Source organism: Dromaius novaehollandiae, chromosome 3, assembly GCF_036370855.1.
Source record: "Dromaius novaehollandiae isolate bDroNov1 chromosome 3, bDroNov1.hap1, whole genome shotgun sequence".
Classification (NCBI taxonomy): domain Eukaryota; kingdom Metazoa; phylum Chordata; class Aves; order Casuariiformes; family Dromaiidae; genus Dromaius; species Dromaius novaehollandiae.
The window spans coordinates 6626400-6643810 of NC_088100.1; the positions used below are offsets into that span (position 1 = coordinate 6626400).

At 45.2% G+C, this 17411-nt stretch overlaps 1 protein-coding gene across 4 annotated transcripts in view; it reads left to right on the forward strand.

Moving 5' to 3' along the window:
* RUNX2 (RUNX family transcription factor 2) overlaps window positions 1-17411 on the forward strand; it is a 213828-nt gene that overhangs the window by 143695 nt on the left and 52722 nt on the right. For 2 of the 4 annotated variants that reach the window (XM_064508307.1, XM_064508306.1), the window contains one exon: window positions 565-4803. The exons of the other annotated variants lie outside the window; for them this stretch is intronic. In XM_064508307.1, the coding sequence (XP_064364377.1) occupies window positions 565-1043 (479 nt within the window). In that variant the 3' untranslated portion in view covers window positions 1044-4803. Of the gene's footprint in view, window positions 1-564; window positions 4804-17411 lie in introns of those variants that run through there. 4 annotated transcript variants of the gene reach the window in all.

The window sequence follows — 17411 nt, forward strand, 5'->3', positions numbered from 1 at the left end:
AACTCTTGTGCTTCTGTTGCTGGTTGCACGATGATTTCTCTTTTTTCTTGAAACCCCGGCTCCTGAAGGCATGTGCTTAGGGGAGAACCTCGGCTTTTGTGCAAAACCAAACCTAACTTTGTGGAGAGGCTCTATCAAAAAGCCTGCAACGCGTTGACGCGAGCGCACCCTCAAAGCTCAGAGACCAGAAGGCAAAGCGAATAGAAATCGACGTTTGTATTTGTGGCTTTTTTTTTCAATCTCTTGATTTTCGAGATAATCCCGTGGTTTCTCACGGGCTTGACTTGTGGCTTTTGAACATTTCGGGTTGGCAACGCTGCTCCCTCCATGGGCATCAGTGCAGTTAGACCAGGGACACATTCGGCCCAGCGCTTGTAGGAGACAGGTATATGACTCTGTTCCTTGCAATGTATTATTTGCTTTGATCTGCTGTTCTTTTGGGGGCAGAAAGAAGTGGGTTTTCTTTAAAAAAAAAAAAAGAAAAAAGAAACTATCGGCACTTGCTAAAAAAAACCACAGTATTTACAGAATTGTTTTCCCCCGTCTTTTGTTATAATTTTTTAGGTGCTTCAGAGCTGGGCCCATTTTCAGATCCCAGGCAGTTCACAAGCATTTCATCCCTCACTGAGAGCCGCTTCTCCAACCCACGAATGCACTATCCAGCTACCTTTACCTATACACCGCCAGTCACCTCAGGCATGTCACTGGGTATGTCCGCAACCACTCACTACCACACCTACCTACCACCGCCCTACCCCGGCTCTTCCCAAAACCAAAGTGGACCTTTCCAGACCAGCAGCACTCCATATCTCTACTATGGCACTTCGTCAGGATCATACCAGTTCCCCATGGTGCCGGGAGGGGACCGCTCCCCTTCCAGGATGCTTCCTCCGTGCACCACCGCGGCCAACGGCAGCACGCTCTTAAACCCTAACTTGCCCAACCAGAGTGACGGGGTGGAGGCGGATGGCAGCCACAGCAGCTCCCCAACCGTCTTGAATTCTAGTGGCAGGATGGATGAGTCCGTTTGGAGGCCGTACTGAGATTGCTTCCGCCCGGCCCGACCACCGCGAGCCAAAAACAAACGGTCGACTAACTACAAAGTGCCTGGTTATTTGGGGGTTTTCTTTTTGGTTTTTTTTTTGGTTGTTTTTTTTTTTTTTGAAATAGATTTTACCGATATGTGCAACTGTGTAAATGGGATGATAATGGCCATAAATAACACGAGAGTAACCAACACACCACCACAACCCATGTTTCAGATTATGTGGATCAAAGCACATATATATCTATCTTTTTTTCTTGGAACCATTTTACCTTGTTTTATATTTAAAAAGTACTTTTTACACACAAAAAGATACCCCCCTTCCTTTTTTTTTTTTTTTTTTTTTTTTTTGTCTAGAGTTGTGATAGCTAGTGAGTTCTTTTGCCAAGGAGGAGCGAACGGACTCCCCAGCTGTGAGGAGAAACATGGTGATGCAAGGCAAAGGCTGCGCTCCATTTTATTTTTCCCAAAAGAGAGCCATGAACTCCAGATACAGTTGCAATCATACAACGTACGGGACCCTGTTCACACGCGTAGTGCAATTCAACCGGCTTGTTTTGGTGCACATAAAAAGGCAAGCAAAGATCAAGTTGCTTCCACTTTGCCATGATACGTTCAGATGAAAATAGCTGTCCCCAGATTCTGCCCCGAGCCTTGCTGCAGATGAAAGTTGGAACTTCTCTGTGTTCATCTTCTCTTTTTTTCCTTTTTGTTTTTTTGCTTTTGTTTTGTTTTGGGGTACTTAAAGAGAACAAGTCTTCAAGTTAGGATAGACAGCCCTGGAGTTTCCTTTTTGCTTTTGCATCTATTAATTTTGCCTTCTTCCAGTTAACCAAAAACCAAAAATAAAAACCAAATCCTTTTAAAATAAAAACAAAACATTGTTACTTATGCAAAATATGAAAATGGCAATATATATTACTAGAGCCAAAATGGTATACATAGTATTTGTGTTCGGCTATGTTCTTTTTTATTTTTTTTTTAAATTATAAATGTGTAAAATTTGAGGTTGTTTGCTAACATGAATCATCATATAACTTTAAAAGAATATTTATAATTATTTAATGACATTTGGACCCTTTAAACGTTTCTTAATGTAATGATATATTGACTTCGGTCTCTAAAAGTATTTTTTTTTTTATAATTATTACATTTCTGCAATGGTGTAAACCTCAAAGCTTTACCCAGCTCTGAAAAGCAGTTCCAGTGCAAACCAGTTTACAAGGTGATTTAAAAACACAGAAACCAACCCAAACGCATCCACATCGAGTGCTTTTGCATGTCGGACCCTTTTGTATAACTTATGAAGGAAATAATCGCGTTAAAAATATTTTATTAGCTGTCTGGTTGCCTTCAACACAGTCTTGCCTTTTGATCAGTAGTTGCGGAGACACTGGAAAAATGAACGGTAGGAAGGATGAAGTGGTTCCCACCCCTCACCTGCTTTCTTCCTCTCCCAGGATTTTTCTCAAGACTTCCCGATTTGAAAATACGTTTAAAACATTCTGTTTTGGCAACATGCTTTGAACGTTGGCAGGTTTTTTTGAAAAAAATAAATAAATCAGAGCCGTTCGCCACTGTGCTTTAAAAATGCACGTCAGGTCGCAGCATCATGTTGCTCAGAGATGGGAGGAAGGGTGAGCGGGCAGGAGCCCGGCCCCGAAGTCGCAGCCCCCTCGTCGAGACGTGAGTGGCTCAGACGTCCCCGCTCGCCAGTCCTTAGCATTAAATGCTAAAGCTAGAAACGGTCTTTGCGTTCGCTCGGCCTCGAGCCGAGCATCGCGGCGCCCGCGGCCCGGGCCATACCCGGTGCCGACCCGCTCCCTCTCCGTTAGCAGCTCCACTGCTAAGCGCCAGCGAGGTGACGTTAGCCTGGTGCAGCCCTCCGATTTGTGCGATGCCCTAAAAAAAGAAAAAGAAAAAAAAGTCTTTGCCTTCTAAAGGTTGTATACCAAGTATGCTTAAAGTATAAGTAAGACACTTTTTCTAATACTTAGGTTTCCTTCAAAGATGGAAGCTGTAATTCTATTTATTGGTGGCTGGTGGTGGCTTGAAGCGTACCGCTGCCCACTTGTTTGTACCTGTAAGATACGTTTGTTAGTCTCAGCAGCACTTAAAAGCCAGTGTCTGGTTACACATTTCAGTTTTTTCTTGTTTCTTTTTGTTTTTTTGTTTAGTAAGCAAGAGAAAAAGATGTACTGCCAGTGCAAGCTGTTTCCTATTTAATAAAAGGTACTATATTTGTACATTATTTGTTATTGCTGAGAAAGGCTTTTTAAGGTTTACTGTATGCATATTAAGTAATTTTTAGGGTGCTTTTGTGTTGAAATGTCGTTAGAGTGGCTGCAGGCAGCAACCCAGATTCTTCTTTTTTTTTTTTTTCGTTTTTTTCTTTTTTTTTTTTAAGACTTTGTTGTAAAATTCAAGCACTTGTCTTTTGTTTCTGGATAAATCCAGCGTAGCCGGGATCTGCGTTTCGCTCAGCCCCGACAGAATCCGCTTTGTGGCCTCGCGTTTTTCGAAGCGGCCCCTTCGGGGCAGACGTTCACCCCCGGGTTTATCGGGGGGGAGCTGCACGGGCTGACGCAGAAATGCATGGCCGAGCTGTTTGCAAACGCTTCCGAGTTTGCTTGGAAATGCTCTCGATTCAGGATTTCAGGAGGAAAAAGGAAAAAAAAAAAAAAGAAACGTGTTAGGTAGCTCATCTTAGGAGACCGTGTGACGTTTTGCGAGGTGCTTAGCATCTCCGGAAAGGGGTTTTCCCAAAGGTACTACACCAGCCCTTCCCTTCGGAGAGCGGCAGCTTTGGCGCTGCTCGGAGATCGAAAGATTTAAAAAATTGCCTTTGTTACTTTGCAGCTCTCTTGTCCTACCAAAGATTTACTCCCCGCAGAACAGGGGCGCTGGCCCTTCGGCAGAGCGGAGGATTTCTGCTCTTCCTCCCGAGGGCGAGCCGATGCCTCCCGGGGGCAGCGCCGATGCGGAAAGCAGCTCGGCGACCCCCCGGGCTCCCTGGGGTGCCACGGGAAGAGCCTTTCCGAACAGTCGGCCGCTGGGCATCCCGGAGCGGGGGAACATTTTGCACTTTGCGCCCGGCTCGCGGGAAAGCTGCCCCTCGGCCGCAGGGGCCGGGCGAGTCGCCCCGCCGGCAGCGCCAACGCCAGCAATAACTCCCACCCGTGCCGGCCGGGCATGCGACAGCAAAGCAGCCCAATCCTCTGACCCCCCCCGCCCCGACTTTCTTATTGTTTTTAAATATAATGCATTTCATTTTAACATTTTTCTGAGAACTTTTTAGATGTTTGTTTACTTCCATGTTTACAGATAACTTTGCTTTTTTTTTTTTTTTTTTTAATGCAATACTTTTAAGTATATCAGCCAAAACCATACTTTTACAGTAACTTTTGTTTTAGGTAAGATGAGTGACATTCCATTTTTTTTTGTTGTTAAATATGCTTTACCAGTCTTGGATTTCTGCTGGAACAAAATATTTGTAGCATTTTGTGTAAATACAAGCTTTAATTTTTTTTATTTTTTCAAACGCTGTCACCCGAGATTTGCTTTTCATGCACATATTGTACAAACACATTCTGCTTTGTGCCACAGACGATGATTGTGGATCAGTTTACTTCAACTTCAAAGGGACTATTTGTATTGTATGTTGCAACTGTAAATTGAATTGTTTGGCATTTTCTCATGATTGTAATATTAATTTGAAGTTTGAATTTCATTTTCAATAAAATGGCTTTTTTTGTTAATATTCTTCTATGCTGCTTTTTCTTCCGCTGTCTCCCCGTAGCCATGCACCTCATATCTGTGAGCAGTCAGGGGCTGGGTAAAGTGAATACGCAGTGGGGCACGGTGCTGGCCCTTCAGCGGTGGCCCCATCAATTTGTGCAGTGCTGAAATTTTCAACTAAATATAAAAAGGAAGTTTGCAGGCCTGCTGAGGATAAAGGAAACCTTCTAAATCTGATCTCGAAAGTTGCTTCTTTTCCCAAGTCTGCAAACTACTGGAAATACTTCTTTGAGTGTGAACTGCTGTATTCATCTCAATCTATCATTAACTCTGAAACCTAACAACTGCCATTAACAGAAACATTCCGTCAGGAAGGCACTGTGAGCAGAGCTGGAGGTGTAGCAAAAGCTGGAAGGGCTTTCCAAAGCAGTGGGGAGGGATTTTGATATCTGGCGCTGTTGCAGGATCGGGGTTGCGCTATCCCCACCTCCGCCTGGTCAGACCTGAGGAATGCAGTTACAGATAATCTCATGATTTGCATGGCCTGAAGCAACACCAGTTGCCAAGGAGGGAAAGATATATGAAGAGGGAGGAGACTGGGGAGGAGGCAATTTTTCCTCCAGCCTAGTGTCAGGGGTAGAAGGAGATGGAGCTAATGACGGTGACGTTAAGTTCACCCAGGGCTGTCTTCAGGAGGAGAGGAGAGGGCAGGAGTTGTTTGCAAGCTTGTGCCTGGTTTCATAGTAAGTTCTTATCCTTTTTAGACATTTCTTGAGTCCGCAAAGGAGGAATGGTAGCACAGAGAGCAATGAGGTTCTGCTGGTTTCAAGAAACCTTTAGCTCTGAAGTTTAATGAGGAAACTTGAAATGGCAGTAATTATGTAAGCTCTGTTCGTTTTAACATGGACTTACACACTTGGTGCGTGGTGGTTGAAGACCGAGATAATGTTTGGGGGTTTTTGAGGGTACTTTCATTCCAACCTGTAGTCGGGGTCCTGGCTTTAGGGAAGCTTTATCTGAGGGCGAAGAGCCAAGCAAGACAGTCAGTGCTCTGGGATGCGTTGCTATATTAATAGCTTTAGGAGATCTTACATGATAAATGTGAGTGCTAAGGCTTTCTGCTGCCCTCTGGTACACAGGTTAACCCATCTCAGCTAGTCAGGGCATAGAGGGGGGTTCCTTATACTCCTGCTCATTTAATCCAAAGCTCATTAAGGGAAACTAGTAATTTTTCACAATTTGGATGGTCATGCAGTAAAACAGAGGCCCAGAGAGCTTGTGTAACCTCTGTCCTTGGAGGTTTGCAAGAGCCGGCCGGATAAGGCTCTGAGCAACCTGCTCTGCCCCCATAGCTGAGCCTGCTTTGAGCAGGAGATTGGGCTGGAGACCTCCCAAGGTCCCTTCCCACCCGAATTACCATGTGAATTCAGCTGTGGAGCTCCCTGCTGCAGGTCGTCCAGGCTAAAACCTGCTTGGATGACTGTAGGGGTAACACAGTAAATCAGGCCACAGGATGAGCTTTGACAGGGTGAAACGTGAACATGGGCAGGTTACTGAGGAGCCACAGTGATCCGTCTATCTTCTCTTGGTTCCTGGCACCTTTCCCTGAGCCGATCTCAACAGCGGATTGTGGGCAGGACACAGGGCTAGGAGAAAGCAACCCCTGCTGTGATTCCAGGGCAGTTCCCATGGGTTTCCCTCTCGTGCTTCATGTTCAGGCTCTGGCTGTCGCTTTCCTTCCCCCTTTCTGCTTTGGGCCACTCTCGCTCTTATGGCTTAGCCAGGAAGGCACTGCTTCAGTAGCAAAATGAGCTGCTTGGAGCAGCTCAGAGGACTGCCCGATGACGAGGCAGATGGATGTGTGGGTGTGGACGCGGGCGTGCACCCCCATGCACGTGTGCTTGCGTGCGTATTTGCTCTTTTTCCAGCATCCCTTCTTGTGTGGGGTCTAACCTCTCAGCCCTGGTGTCACTTAGGAACAAGTCATGCTGCAGACAGCATCATGGGGGGGGGTGACATCAGCATCGAAGCACGTTTAGGAGATAAGGTCTAAAATGCCTCCTACAATAGGCGGTGACCACTGGCTTTCCCACCTCTCAGTGTCACCGAGTAGCTTCTTGCTTTTGCACTGCGAGGGGGTCGAACAGCAGCTCTCCATCGCCGGTGTCAGACCTTGGCTGGTCCCCACGCAGCTAATGTAACACGGGCCACATCTCGCTCGCCTTCTCCCTGTTGGCCTCGGCTTTAACTGTTTAATTTCCTGTGGCTGCGAGCAGCACTGGAGGGTCTCAAAGAAATCCCATGTTGGCAGCCACTGGTCTAAATCAGCCTTCTCTGTGCCTGAAACAGCTTTTGGGGAGAGTGGGGGAGAGAGATGGAGCAGGGGCCAACTTCGCTGTTCAGCACCAAGCCCTGTGTTGGCACCAAATAAAAAAAATCATCAAGCTGTTTACTGGTGGAAAGAAGGAAATAACCTCAGGTGTATATTCAAGCGATTGACATGTACCGTCTAGTCACCTTCTGCATGGTCATGCGCTTTAGAGCCCGTCACTTACTGAGAAAATTAATCAGTATTTTGGGGTGAAATCCGTCCCCAGGGAGCCTGCTAGCAGATGGCCAATGCGCTGCTTAAGACTGCTGCAGAGGCCCTGGGGGAGTTCACATTAGATCATTTAATGGGGTAAGAACGGGTTTGGGGCAATGCAGGTGCCCAGCCCTGCAGCTCACACAGCCGATGCTCGACCCAACGCTTGCAGAGAAGTCGGAGAGCAATCCAGCGGCCAAGGTCTGTCAGCCAGAAGCATTTGTTGGGCAGGTTAAAGTAGTGAGGAGATCCACCAGAAACTTCTGGTCTGTGGATAGGTCATGGAGGCTGATCATGGCAGGTGGAATCCTGGGAACAGGTTGACTATTTTTAAGCAGCAGCTTGCTGGAAAAGCCTTAGCCTGAGCTTAAAGCAAAAATTGAGTATGTAGCATTGAAAAGGGCTCTCTTTGGCTTGCTGTCACTATATTTTTTTCTCTGTAGGTCTACCAGTGTAATAGTTGTCTGGGCTGCATGGGACTGTTCCCACAGTGTCTCCTTGTGATACTTATATAGCCTGGGAGGGGGATATCTGGGCATCTCGCAATCTCTCAGCTCCTTGGTGAATAGGAAGCCGTTAGCCCCCTTAAAAAAGCAGGATACGAGATACAAAGAGAACAAGGTCTGAATTTCCCAATGTGTCTAGCAGTGAAAATACAGTAACTTGAGTAACATCACTCAATATTGAAGTTACTGGCTCTGCCCTGCTACTTTCATGCAGATAAACATTTTATAGAGAGGATGTAACCTGTGTTTCTGATGGTCCACTATGTAACCTAAGCAACTTAACAAGGGGACTTGAATTTCCTTCGTTGGTGCTGACTAATTCTCATATTTTGCCCAGCTGGAGCCGTTTGTCTCAACTGTCTGCAGTGCTTGCCCTTGTTTTCTGCACAGTCTCAATGCTATTGCAGTTCAGGTGATAGATAAAATAAAATCCCTATAATTATGTTGGTAAGAATTTGCAAAGATGAGACAACTTAGCTTTGGTTCTGTAGCTGGGAAATTGTTGTCTGTGATTCTTCAGGCAGCTTTGGACTCCTCTTTATGCTTCAGTTTCCCTAAATATAAAGTGGGGAAGTTACTGTTTTCCTATGTTGTCAGTGTGTCCCAAGGACTCAGTGTTTACAAAGAGCTTTGAACTTTTTTTTGGTCTTTTTTTTTTTTTTTACTACAAATCTAATTTTGGTCTCACGCCATTGGACAGTGTCCCTTTGAACAGCACATTTCTAAACCACATGTTTAGAAAAATTGACCCAGTTTCCAGACTGCTGATCTGGTGAAAAAACAATGCAGACACAAGGCCAAGTTGTGCTGTCTCAACAGATTTCCTTTGGATTTGCGGTGGGCAGGGAAAAAAGCAGATATCACTTGGTCTGCAAGCGGGGAACACACCACTTGGCCGCTCCCGCTCGCCAGAATCATCCCGACAAGCAGTTGGAGCTCGCGGGTTGTCCCACCACTTAGAGAAAAGCAAACAACCCCTGTTCAAGCCGATACACTGTGGTAACTTGCTAGTGATTAATGTGCATCGCTAGGCCAAATTCAGCTGGTGATTACGCTAGTGGAGATCAGCTGAAGACCTGCTATTAATAGCCCAGTGGTTTTTGATGCCAACATTTCTTGGCTCCAAAATGTCGATGTTATCGGTGAAGAGACGTTGGTTGGAAGCCGCCTTTGTAGGTCATCCAGGCCAACTGCCTGCTCGGACCACTGCCACCACTGGATCTGGTCAGCCATGGCTTTGTCTAGCCAAGTTTTGGTGTCTCACAAGCTTGGCAGTTCAGCAGGGCTTCTGGGCGCCCCGTCTCAGAGTCGTCCTCTGAGGAAAGAGCTTCTCCCCCCGGCTGCCCTGAACCCCCCGGGTGCAGTATGCTCCCTTCCCTGGATCTTGGGTTGGGAAAGCAGTGTGGTGTCAGGCTTTAAAACCTTGCTGCAAGTCAATGGGAATCCAGTGCTTAGCAGCTTCTCATCTCCACCCCTTCGTTTGTATTCCTACAGGCTCTAGCCTGAGAGCACTTTTAAAAATAAAGTTGGAGCCTACATGCCAAGGCAGTCCCTCCCGTTCGCCTCCACACACACACAACTTTGTTTACTTTTTCATTTCCTCCCTTGAAAAAAGAGGTCCTAAGTAGCTTAAAACAACCCTGTTGCGTCCAACTACTGCAAGAGAGCGTCTCCCAGGAAAGCACAGTTCTTATTCCAGCTCCGGGGCCATGCAAGGCGGGTTAGGAAATATCAGGAAACAGGAAAGCAAGGCCATGGCTCTGTCCACAGAGGGAGGGGAGAAAGAAAAAGGAAAAATAGAGCAAATAATCTGGGCAGATCTCTGGAATCGTGAATGCAAATGATCTTTGTCCTTTTGTTGCCAGTAGTGGTGTTCTCCTAACAGAGCAGGATGTTCTCGTTTTTTTTTAGTAATAGCTGGGCCAGATGCTAAACTCTATGCTGCAAAGCCTGTACAAGTGAGAAGGAGAACAGCTGATTTCTGTTAAGACGAACACCAGGAGAATAAGCCAAGAAGTTTGAGAAATCTCCAGAGGTCTTTCTTTGTAAACCCCTGTTTGGCAGCAAGATCTTAAAATGAGGACAGAAAATCCAGTTTATATTTCTGTCCCTTTTCAGATCAGTTGTGGCATGTCTTACAGCACTTTCTGCACCTTTCTGGATTTTTGAGTAACATATGGCATCACTGGCTGGAATTTCTGCCTGTACTTTAAAGATCTGCAAAATCCACAGTGCTTGGCTTTCATGAGCTGTAGAAAGTACCAGTCAACAAGGAATTTATTTGACTTGTTCTTTGCCTTAGAAAATGGTAAAATGATGAACTGAGGATAGAGATTTAAAACGGCATCGTTGTTCCATCTTTTCTACTTTCTCCTTCACCGTGTTTCCTTTCCTTAGTTATTGTATTTGTCTATTTATAACACTGGAAAACAGTAATTTTACCGACTAGAGAGAGACTGAATAATCTCTTTATAAGGCACTGTATTGGACACTAAGAAAGATGCACTCAGTTCTGCCAATTACTTGCTGTAGGGCTTCATACTACTCCTTAAATCATATTTTCCTTGTGTTATAGCACTGATAGCACAATACCCCCAGGCAGGGATCTTTGAAATACCAGTAAAATCTCTCATGTTTGTAATATGCTCATAGATATTGGATGGAGGGTGTTAGAGAAGAGTAGGGTATGTGGTTACATGATGTTTTTCTATAATCAGACAATGACCAAGAGAAAAAAAGAATTGACTGTGCATCACGTTCACACATTTTTCTCATATGCTGAATGACAGTCTTAGAAAACAGTTCCTAGAAACCCGAGGAAATCCATTGTGAAATGACAGGGAGAACTCATTCAATATTTAGGATTGCCGGCAAATGACTGCAGATAAAGATGTTTACAGAGAGTTTGTGCAACCCTTTTCCCTGCCAATGAGCAGAGGTTTTGTAGGTGCCATTGCAGGCCTCCCCATCTCCGCCTTGCAGAGAAGATCCCCAAAACTGCTAGTTTCATACGTTTCCAATTAGGAACTCATTTTAGTTGCTTAGTTTAACAGGCGCATGGACAATTTTTCTTTGCGCTGGATTTATTTATAAAAGATACTTTTTCAGGATATCCACGTTAAGTCTGGCACTTGGTTTATTGTGGGCTTCTGCCCAGGAGCAGCTCGCCAACTCCTCATGCGACAGAAAATAGCAGCAGATAATGTGCTGACAAACCACTGCGTTACCTGGTCATTGTCCCTTGCTGGCTTTATTAGTTTAATTCTGCCTGGCACAGCGGGGAAGGACCTGGTCACGCTTCTTGTGGTGGCAACTCCTGCCTGGAGCCCAGCGGTGGAGGACAGAAAGAGGCACTTGCTGCTCCTTGTTGAGTGCAATTGTCCTTTCATCAGGGGCAATTGGCTGCTCACAGGTACACCAGGCTGACTTCAGACCTCCCTCTGTGGAGGAAAAAAAAATAGAGATATAATTTAGGTCATCTGCAGCGTGACAACCTAGAGACAGGAAAATATAAAACGCTTCTAGTTGAGCAAACAGTGGTGCAGAGGAGGTGGCATACTCCCTAAGTCTGCACAAGTCCCGTCGGTGGGGGACTCACGCTGATCTCAGCAGGGCTGACGGGTGAAACCTCAATAAAGACAGATAAATGCATACCGCAAACAAAAGCAGGTTTTAGCACTTTACACGCAGCCTTTTTACTGTCATGCAACGCAATCCTTCCTTGTGCACACACTGGCCTGAACTCAGCGCCAAAATGGAGATCGATCCACAGTGCTTTGAGTCCAAGGCAAAATCTCCAAGTCCTCTCTAAGCCAAAATGTTAGCTTTCCCTTGGAAGCAATATCACCCTAAAGTGACTCCTGTTCCAGCTACTTCATTCTGAAAAATTTGACAATCGAGGGTCAGCGTTCAGGTCTTGCATCTGGCTACTTCTTCCTATCAAAGAGCAAAGCTAAAGCCTACACTTTGGGAAAGCGTAGACTTGTTGAAGTTGCTGCCAGATTTAATATAGCGTTGGCCCTTTGGTACTTTTTGGTGGTCTTAGTGGGCAAGCCAGTAGCCATGGTGAACACCAATGTTAACACGGCTGGTCCAGCCCTCAGGATATTTTTTGATTGTTTCCAGGACTCTGGAAAGTCTTGTAGCCCCAGTCTCCTACCCCCTGTTGGAAGTTCAGCAAATTTAATGTCAGTATGATCACTCAGTAGCTCTTGTTGCTCATGGCCAAAGTTGATTTAAGTCAGAGAAGAGGCATTTCAGCTACTGATGAAAGTTTCATCTGAACATAAGGAAAGACTTTATTACTGTGAGGGTGACCAAGCACTGGGACAGCTTGCCCAGAGAGGTTGTGGAGCCTGCTTTCCTGGACATACTCAAAAGCCACCTGGACACAGTCCTGGGCAATGTGCTTTAGGTGACCTGCTTGAGCAGAGGGGTTGGACTAGATGATCTCCAGAGGTCCCTTGCAACCTCAACCATTCTGTGATTCTGTGACTTTTCCCAGCAACCATCCCCCTGTGGGGAAGATGCCTCTCGGGGCACGCAACGCTGCTCATGGGGCTGCAGAAGGGGCCGGGTGGGTTGGGAGTGCCACGCTTGGGGGTCCTCTGGTGAAAGCTCTGCTAAAGTCTGCTTAGAAGGGTCCCTGCACCCCAGGCCAAAACTTCTGTTAATGCTCTTGTCCTGCGGGAGCCATGACAACTCAGAAAGCATGGTACTTGCTTAGCCAATCTCTCTGGAAGGAGGTGAGGATGACCGCAGACCTCAGCAGCCGGCGAACAAAATGTAAAACTCATTTCTTTAGTGTTTCTTTGCCACAACAACTACAAATAAGAAATAGAACCTCAAAGAAGGAAGACGCGACACTCATAAGCACATACGCACCCACACACAATATGAAAAAGAGGGGAAATCAAATTTTTGGCCATCTCACAGAATGATAAGTAGTTCACTTTGGAAAACATGGCTTAAGCTCACTCTCTTTTTGGGACTGAGGAGTGATGGACACGGAATAACCAACTGCATAACTTTTTAGATAGGTATTAGTGAAATGCCTCTGCATTTAACAGCTTGCTAAGTCAAGGATGGCTTTTGAGCTATGATAACAAGTGGATACAGATATCTATGGGACAAGAAATCTGATGTATGAATCCTGCAGTGTCTGTTTCTGCATTTGGGAAAAGTGATTGTTATTTAGTTACTTCATTAAACTTGAAGTACAGTTATTGGTTTACTTCCAAGGCTTTTTGGCTGCTTCACAACTTTGAAGAAATCAGTATTTCTTAGTAAAATATGTACCCATTTGTAAATATTTGTGACAAGGCGAATTTCAAAGAATTGAGAGACTATGATGACCTTTTTCTGGAAAAGGCCAATGTCTTGCCAGTAAGCACATTTCTTCTTAGCAGGTCAATACCAATCCCAGTGAAAAAGGAAAGAGGGGGCTGGAATTTTGGCAGTTTTTTTCAGAAAGAGGTAATAGTTGTTCAGTCTAGTCGAACCTCTTTGGGTTAACAAAAAAGATTTGAAAACAGTGTTTGTGAGATACTTAGAGTACTAACTTGCTTCAGCTAATAAATGGTAGAATCAAATCCTGCAGATTTTCCTTTCACAGGGGGTAGTGACTCATTTAAGGCATTTAAGTTTATTCCTCAACTGGGAAGCTGAATTGCCCTGTAAAAGTTTCGCAGAGTACGTAGCAAGCGTAGACTGCTAATTCAGGCACCTAAGTTAGATACCAGAATGAATATTCTCTAGCATGTACAAGATGACAAGGGGAACAGATTCTGGCCCACCACTGCTGGACTCCTTACGTCAAGTGCTAATTTGCTGATGCTCAAGGATTAGGGCCAATAGATTATAGATCTTTTCCTCTCTATATTTTTATGCAGTATCGTAGTACTCCTATGACATTCAAATATTTAAAGATGGAACATTTAAAACCTTCTCTCGCTCCAGCTTCCTTGTTGGGAGAAGTACCTTGAAATGCATCCTTAGATGCCTTTGGGTGTTTTGCTTTCTGTGTGGCTCAGGACCTCGTATCTGTGTGTGTTTGTGTGTCTGTGTGTGTGTGGGTAAGAGCAAGTGTGCCCTCATAAGCAAAACTGACTGTGAGAAAGTTGTGCTGACGATGTGGGATTTGCCTCTGGTTTTGCGTGCAGGAAACCTGTCCCTTTTGCAGAAAGGCTTTCCCCTTCCTAGAAAAAAGAAGAATTTTTGGCCTCTAGATTTGCAGTTTTGAAGGTCCTGTGGGCAATTAGGTAGCAACGTTGCTGACAGTTGTTAATATGAAATATCTGCATTGCCACAACACTGTGGAATCACCATATGTGGTTTCCTCATGCAGAACCCCAGCTAGAGCACTTCACCCCATCACTGCGCTGAGCCCCAAACTGTCTGTGTAATCAGACTGCTGGGCTTCCAGGTAGCTTTGAAAACTTCAGAAGGAGGAAAGACTTCTCTTCCTCCTTTGCTCAGTAGTTTGATCATTCGAGTGGTAAGACAGCCCTCTGCAGACTCCAAAACTGCTGGTATTGGAGACCAGTTCACTGAATATCAGTGAGGCAAAATAATATTTTCGGTAGATTGACCAGGTGGAAAAAATGACAAGTTCTTGGGCAAGCAATTTTTAAGACTTGAAATAAAGGAAGAAGCTGGAGGATAAATCCAACCTCGGAAAAAATTGCTCTGAGTTTACTGTAATTTTATAAGTTATCTGAGACACAAGGGTAGCATTTGCAGAGCAGAGAGGGAGGTTGCAGTGGAAGAGGCAAGGGAAAAGATTATTTGTCATAAAAGTGGTATTTCTATTGTAACCATGACAGTTGCTATCTAGTGGAATTACAAATTTTTCTTCTTAAATTCATCTTTTATTGGTCTTCTTCTTACAGGACTTACAGGTCATATGTAGTTTGTCTTTTTTTTTGTCCTATAGCCTTTAGCAGTTGGCTTCGTGAGCTCACAGTTTGTCAGTTGGTCTAATCAGCTGCCTTCCTCCTTCCAAAAAACCTTCCTGCCCCAAGCCTGATTTGTTTTTATCCTTAGGGCTTTGTGGCTCCAACAGCATGATTTTCAGGTCTGTGACCTTGGACATTGTTCTCAGTAGAAGGCCTGGACATGAAGCACTGTATCGTAGTGGAAAGACCATGGCAAATGGCATCGCTAGCTGGGTTGCTTGTGCGAGCAGCAGCTCTTTCACAGAAACCTTTTCCACCTCCAGTAGATAAGCCAGGGATATACTTGTGCACTGATCATATGGAGAAATCCCTTGGAGCAGGAGAAATGGTCTAGTCTACGCAGAGCAGCAGGGCATGTAAAAAAATAAGGTGGGCCAGGCTTTGAAGCATGCTAAGGGGAGATAAGAGACGTGATACGTTTTTGTGAAGATGCCTCCCCCTTGCAGGCAGCACCTTTCGGTCTCATCTGAGCAATGTTTAGCTGCTTTCTGGTTTGGGTTGAGACATGAGAAAGCTGCAAGATGCTTTTTGTATTTGATTCAAAGGAAACAACCTCTGTTTTCTTGACACTTTGACCCCTGTTTTCGTATCAGCCATCTAAGCAGTGTCACAAAGATGTTGAAGATAGGAGAGGAAAAGGGCTGAACCACATGAATCTAGTTTCATTATTGGCATTTTATTTGCCCTAACTTTGTCTGGGCTGTTGCATCTTGACTGGCTTGTTTGACTCAAGTGTAGAAACAACTTCTATGGATAGCTGCTGCTGCTTCGAGTTGTTTCCATGAATAAGAAGGCAACTCTACAAACATGAAGCCCAAGGAGGCAGTGAGTGGCTTTGCAAAGGAATGCGTCCTCCTTTGGGTTTAAAGGTTTAATTTAGACTTTTTTTTGTTGTTTTAACTTAAGTTTTAGGCCCCGTTTCCGAGGCGACAGAGCTGCTGCGATCATGCTGTGTGCAGACCCGAGTGCAATGTCTGTCTGTCCCTCTGCCTATAGCTTTTGAATGCCTTGGCCAATCCCAGTTCAGTGAAGCTGAGCACTTTCAGAGATACTGAATTCAAACACATTTCATGGCGACGTCTCCCCAGCCAGCAGAGTTGGCTCTGTCCTCTGAGGGAAACAGTTTGGATGCAGCCTTTACTGTGCAGCAGAGAGGGCAACCAGGAGGTGAGAACCTGCAGGAAAGCAAGCCCCGGGGAGGCTTGCTACTCACCGAGGAGATTGCTCTTAATTTGTGTCAGTATTTCTACTAGTTTCCTATTTCTGTGGACCACAGGGTTAACGAGGCCTTAGTCCAGGCAACAGGAAACTCAGACCTCCCGCCCACTCTTGTCCCACTGGTTCTCTTGAAAGTAGCTTATTGCTTCAAATTGGACCGCTATCCAAAGCTGCCACTAAAGAGTAACACTTGTTGCAGGACTGGGAAAGGGTTTAACCACGTCTGTAGAATAACTTCATTCCAGGATCTAATATATACCATATCTTTCTAAATATACATTATCCTGAAGTCTAAATCATTTTCAAATGGCTAAAAATAATTAAAGCTTTTGTCTGGTTAGCTTCCAGAGAATGCCTTAGCCATAGTGTGCAGGTGTATGTGCATGTCAGGGTGTGCCTGTGTGTGTGCTTTCTGTTAGAAATGGTTTCAGGAGCCTCCTGAACTGACTGCCCAGTGGTGAAGTACTCTGAGGGCTAGAGCAGCTCTTCAGTGGTCACAGGACAGGTTGCTTTAGTATCTAGAATATAGTGTGGGCTGAGTCTACTCTAGGCAATAGGAGTGCTCCACAAGGCCCTTTCCCTCTCTGATCTTTAACAGATTTTTGACCTTGTCCCCAGGCCCACTCTTGCCTTGTCCCAGCTCTTTGCTGGGAGAAAATTGGACCATGCACCAGTCCCCTCTGACTCTGGATTTCCTTCTGAGGGAATATAGGACAGACAGCCGTGCTGTGCATCAGGAGGCCCTCAGAAAAGACTACCAGCAAACCAGTGCTGCATGGCACAGAGCATCCCAGAACCATGTTCATAGGGCATGTTGCAGATCTCCCTACGCAGTAACATAGACTCAGCCATAGACCAGCCTTGATTCCTGGTCCCTTCCTCCAATTACTGTAATAAATTCCCTTGCATAGAAAAATAATGACTCTCAGAGAGGCTTTGGGTCCGGACAAATACTGAATTAATGCAATTGAAATAGTACTGGCAAATGTGAGATAAAGCATGTGTTTAAACCTCAGTAAAAGAGGTCTGAAGCTAATGCACTGTACCTCACACTTGCGCTGCAGCGTGCGCCGTTAGTTAGTGCGGGGTAGCTGATGTGGTGTCCCTCCTTAAGCTGCAGTAACATGATCATGGGTCTGAGCCCTCCTATTTTGTGGAGCGAAGGCTAAAATGTTTATCAGATTTGACCTAGATTTGGCCTTGATTTTTTAAAGGCAGGCTCATCGCTCTATGAATAAACTCAGGATGTTGAATATAAACATCTAAAAAATGGGGGGGGATACTCTTCTCACTCAGCCCCTAGAAACCAAAAAAAGACCAGACTCAAGATTTTAAAATGAAAGTCCCAGCGTTGTGGAAGCCAG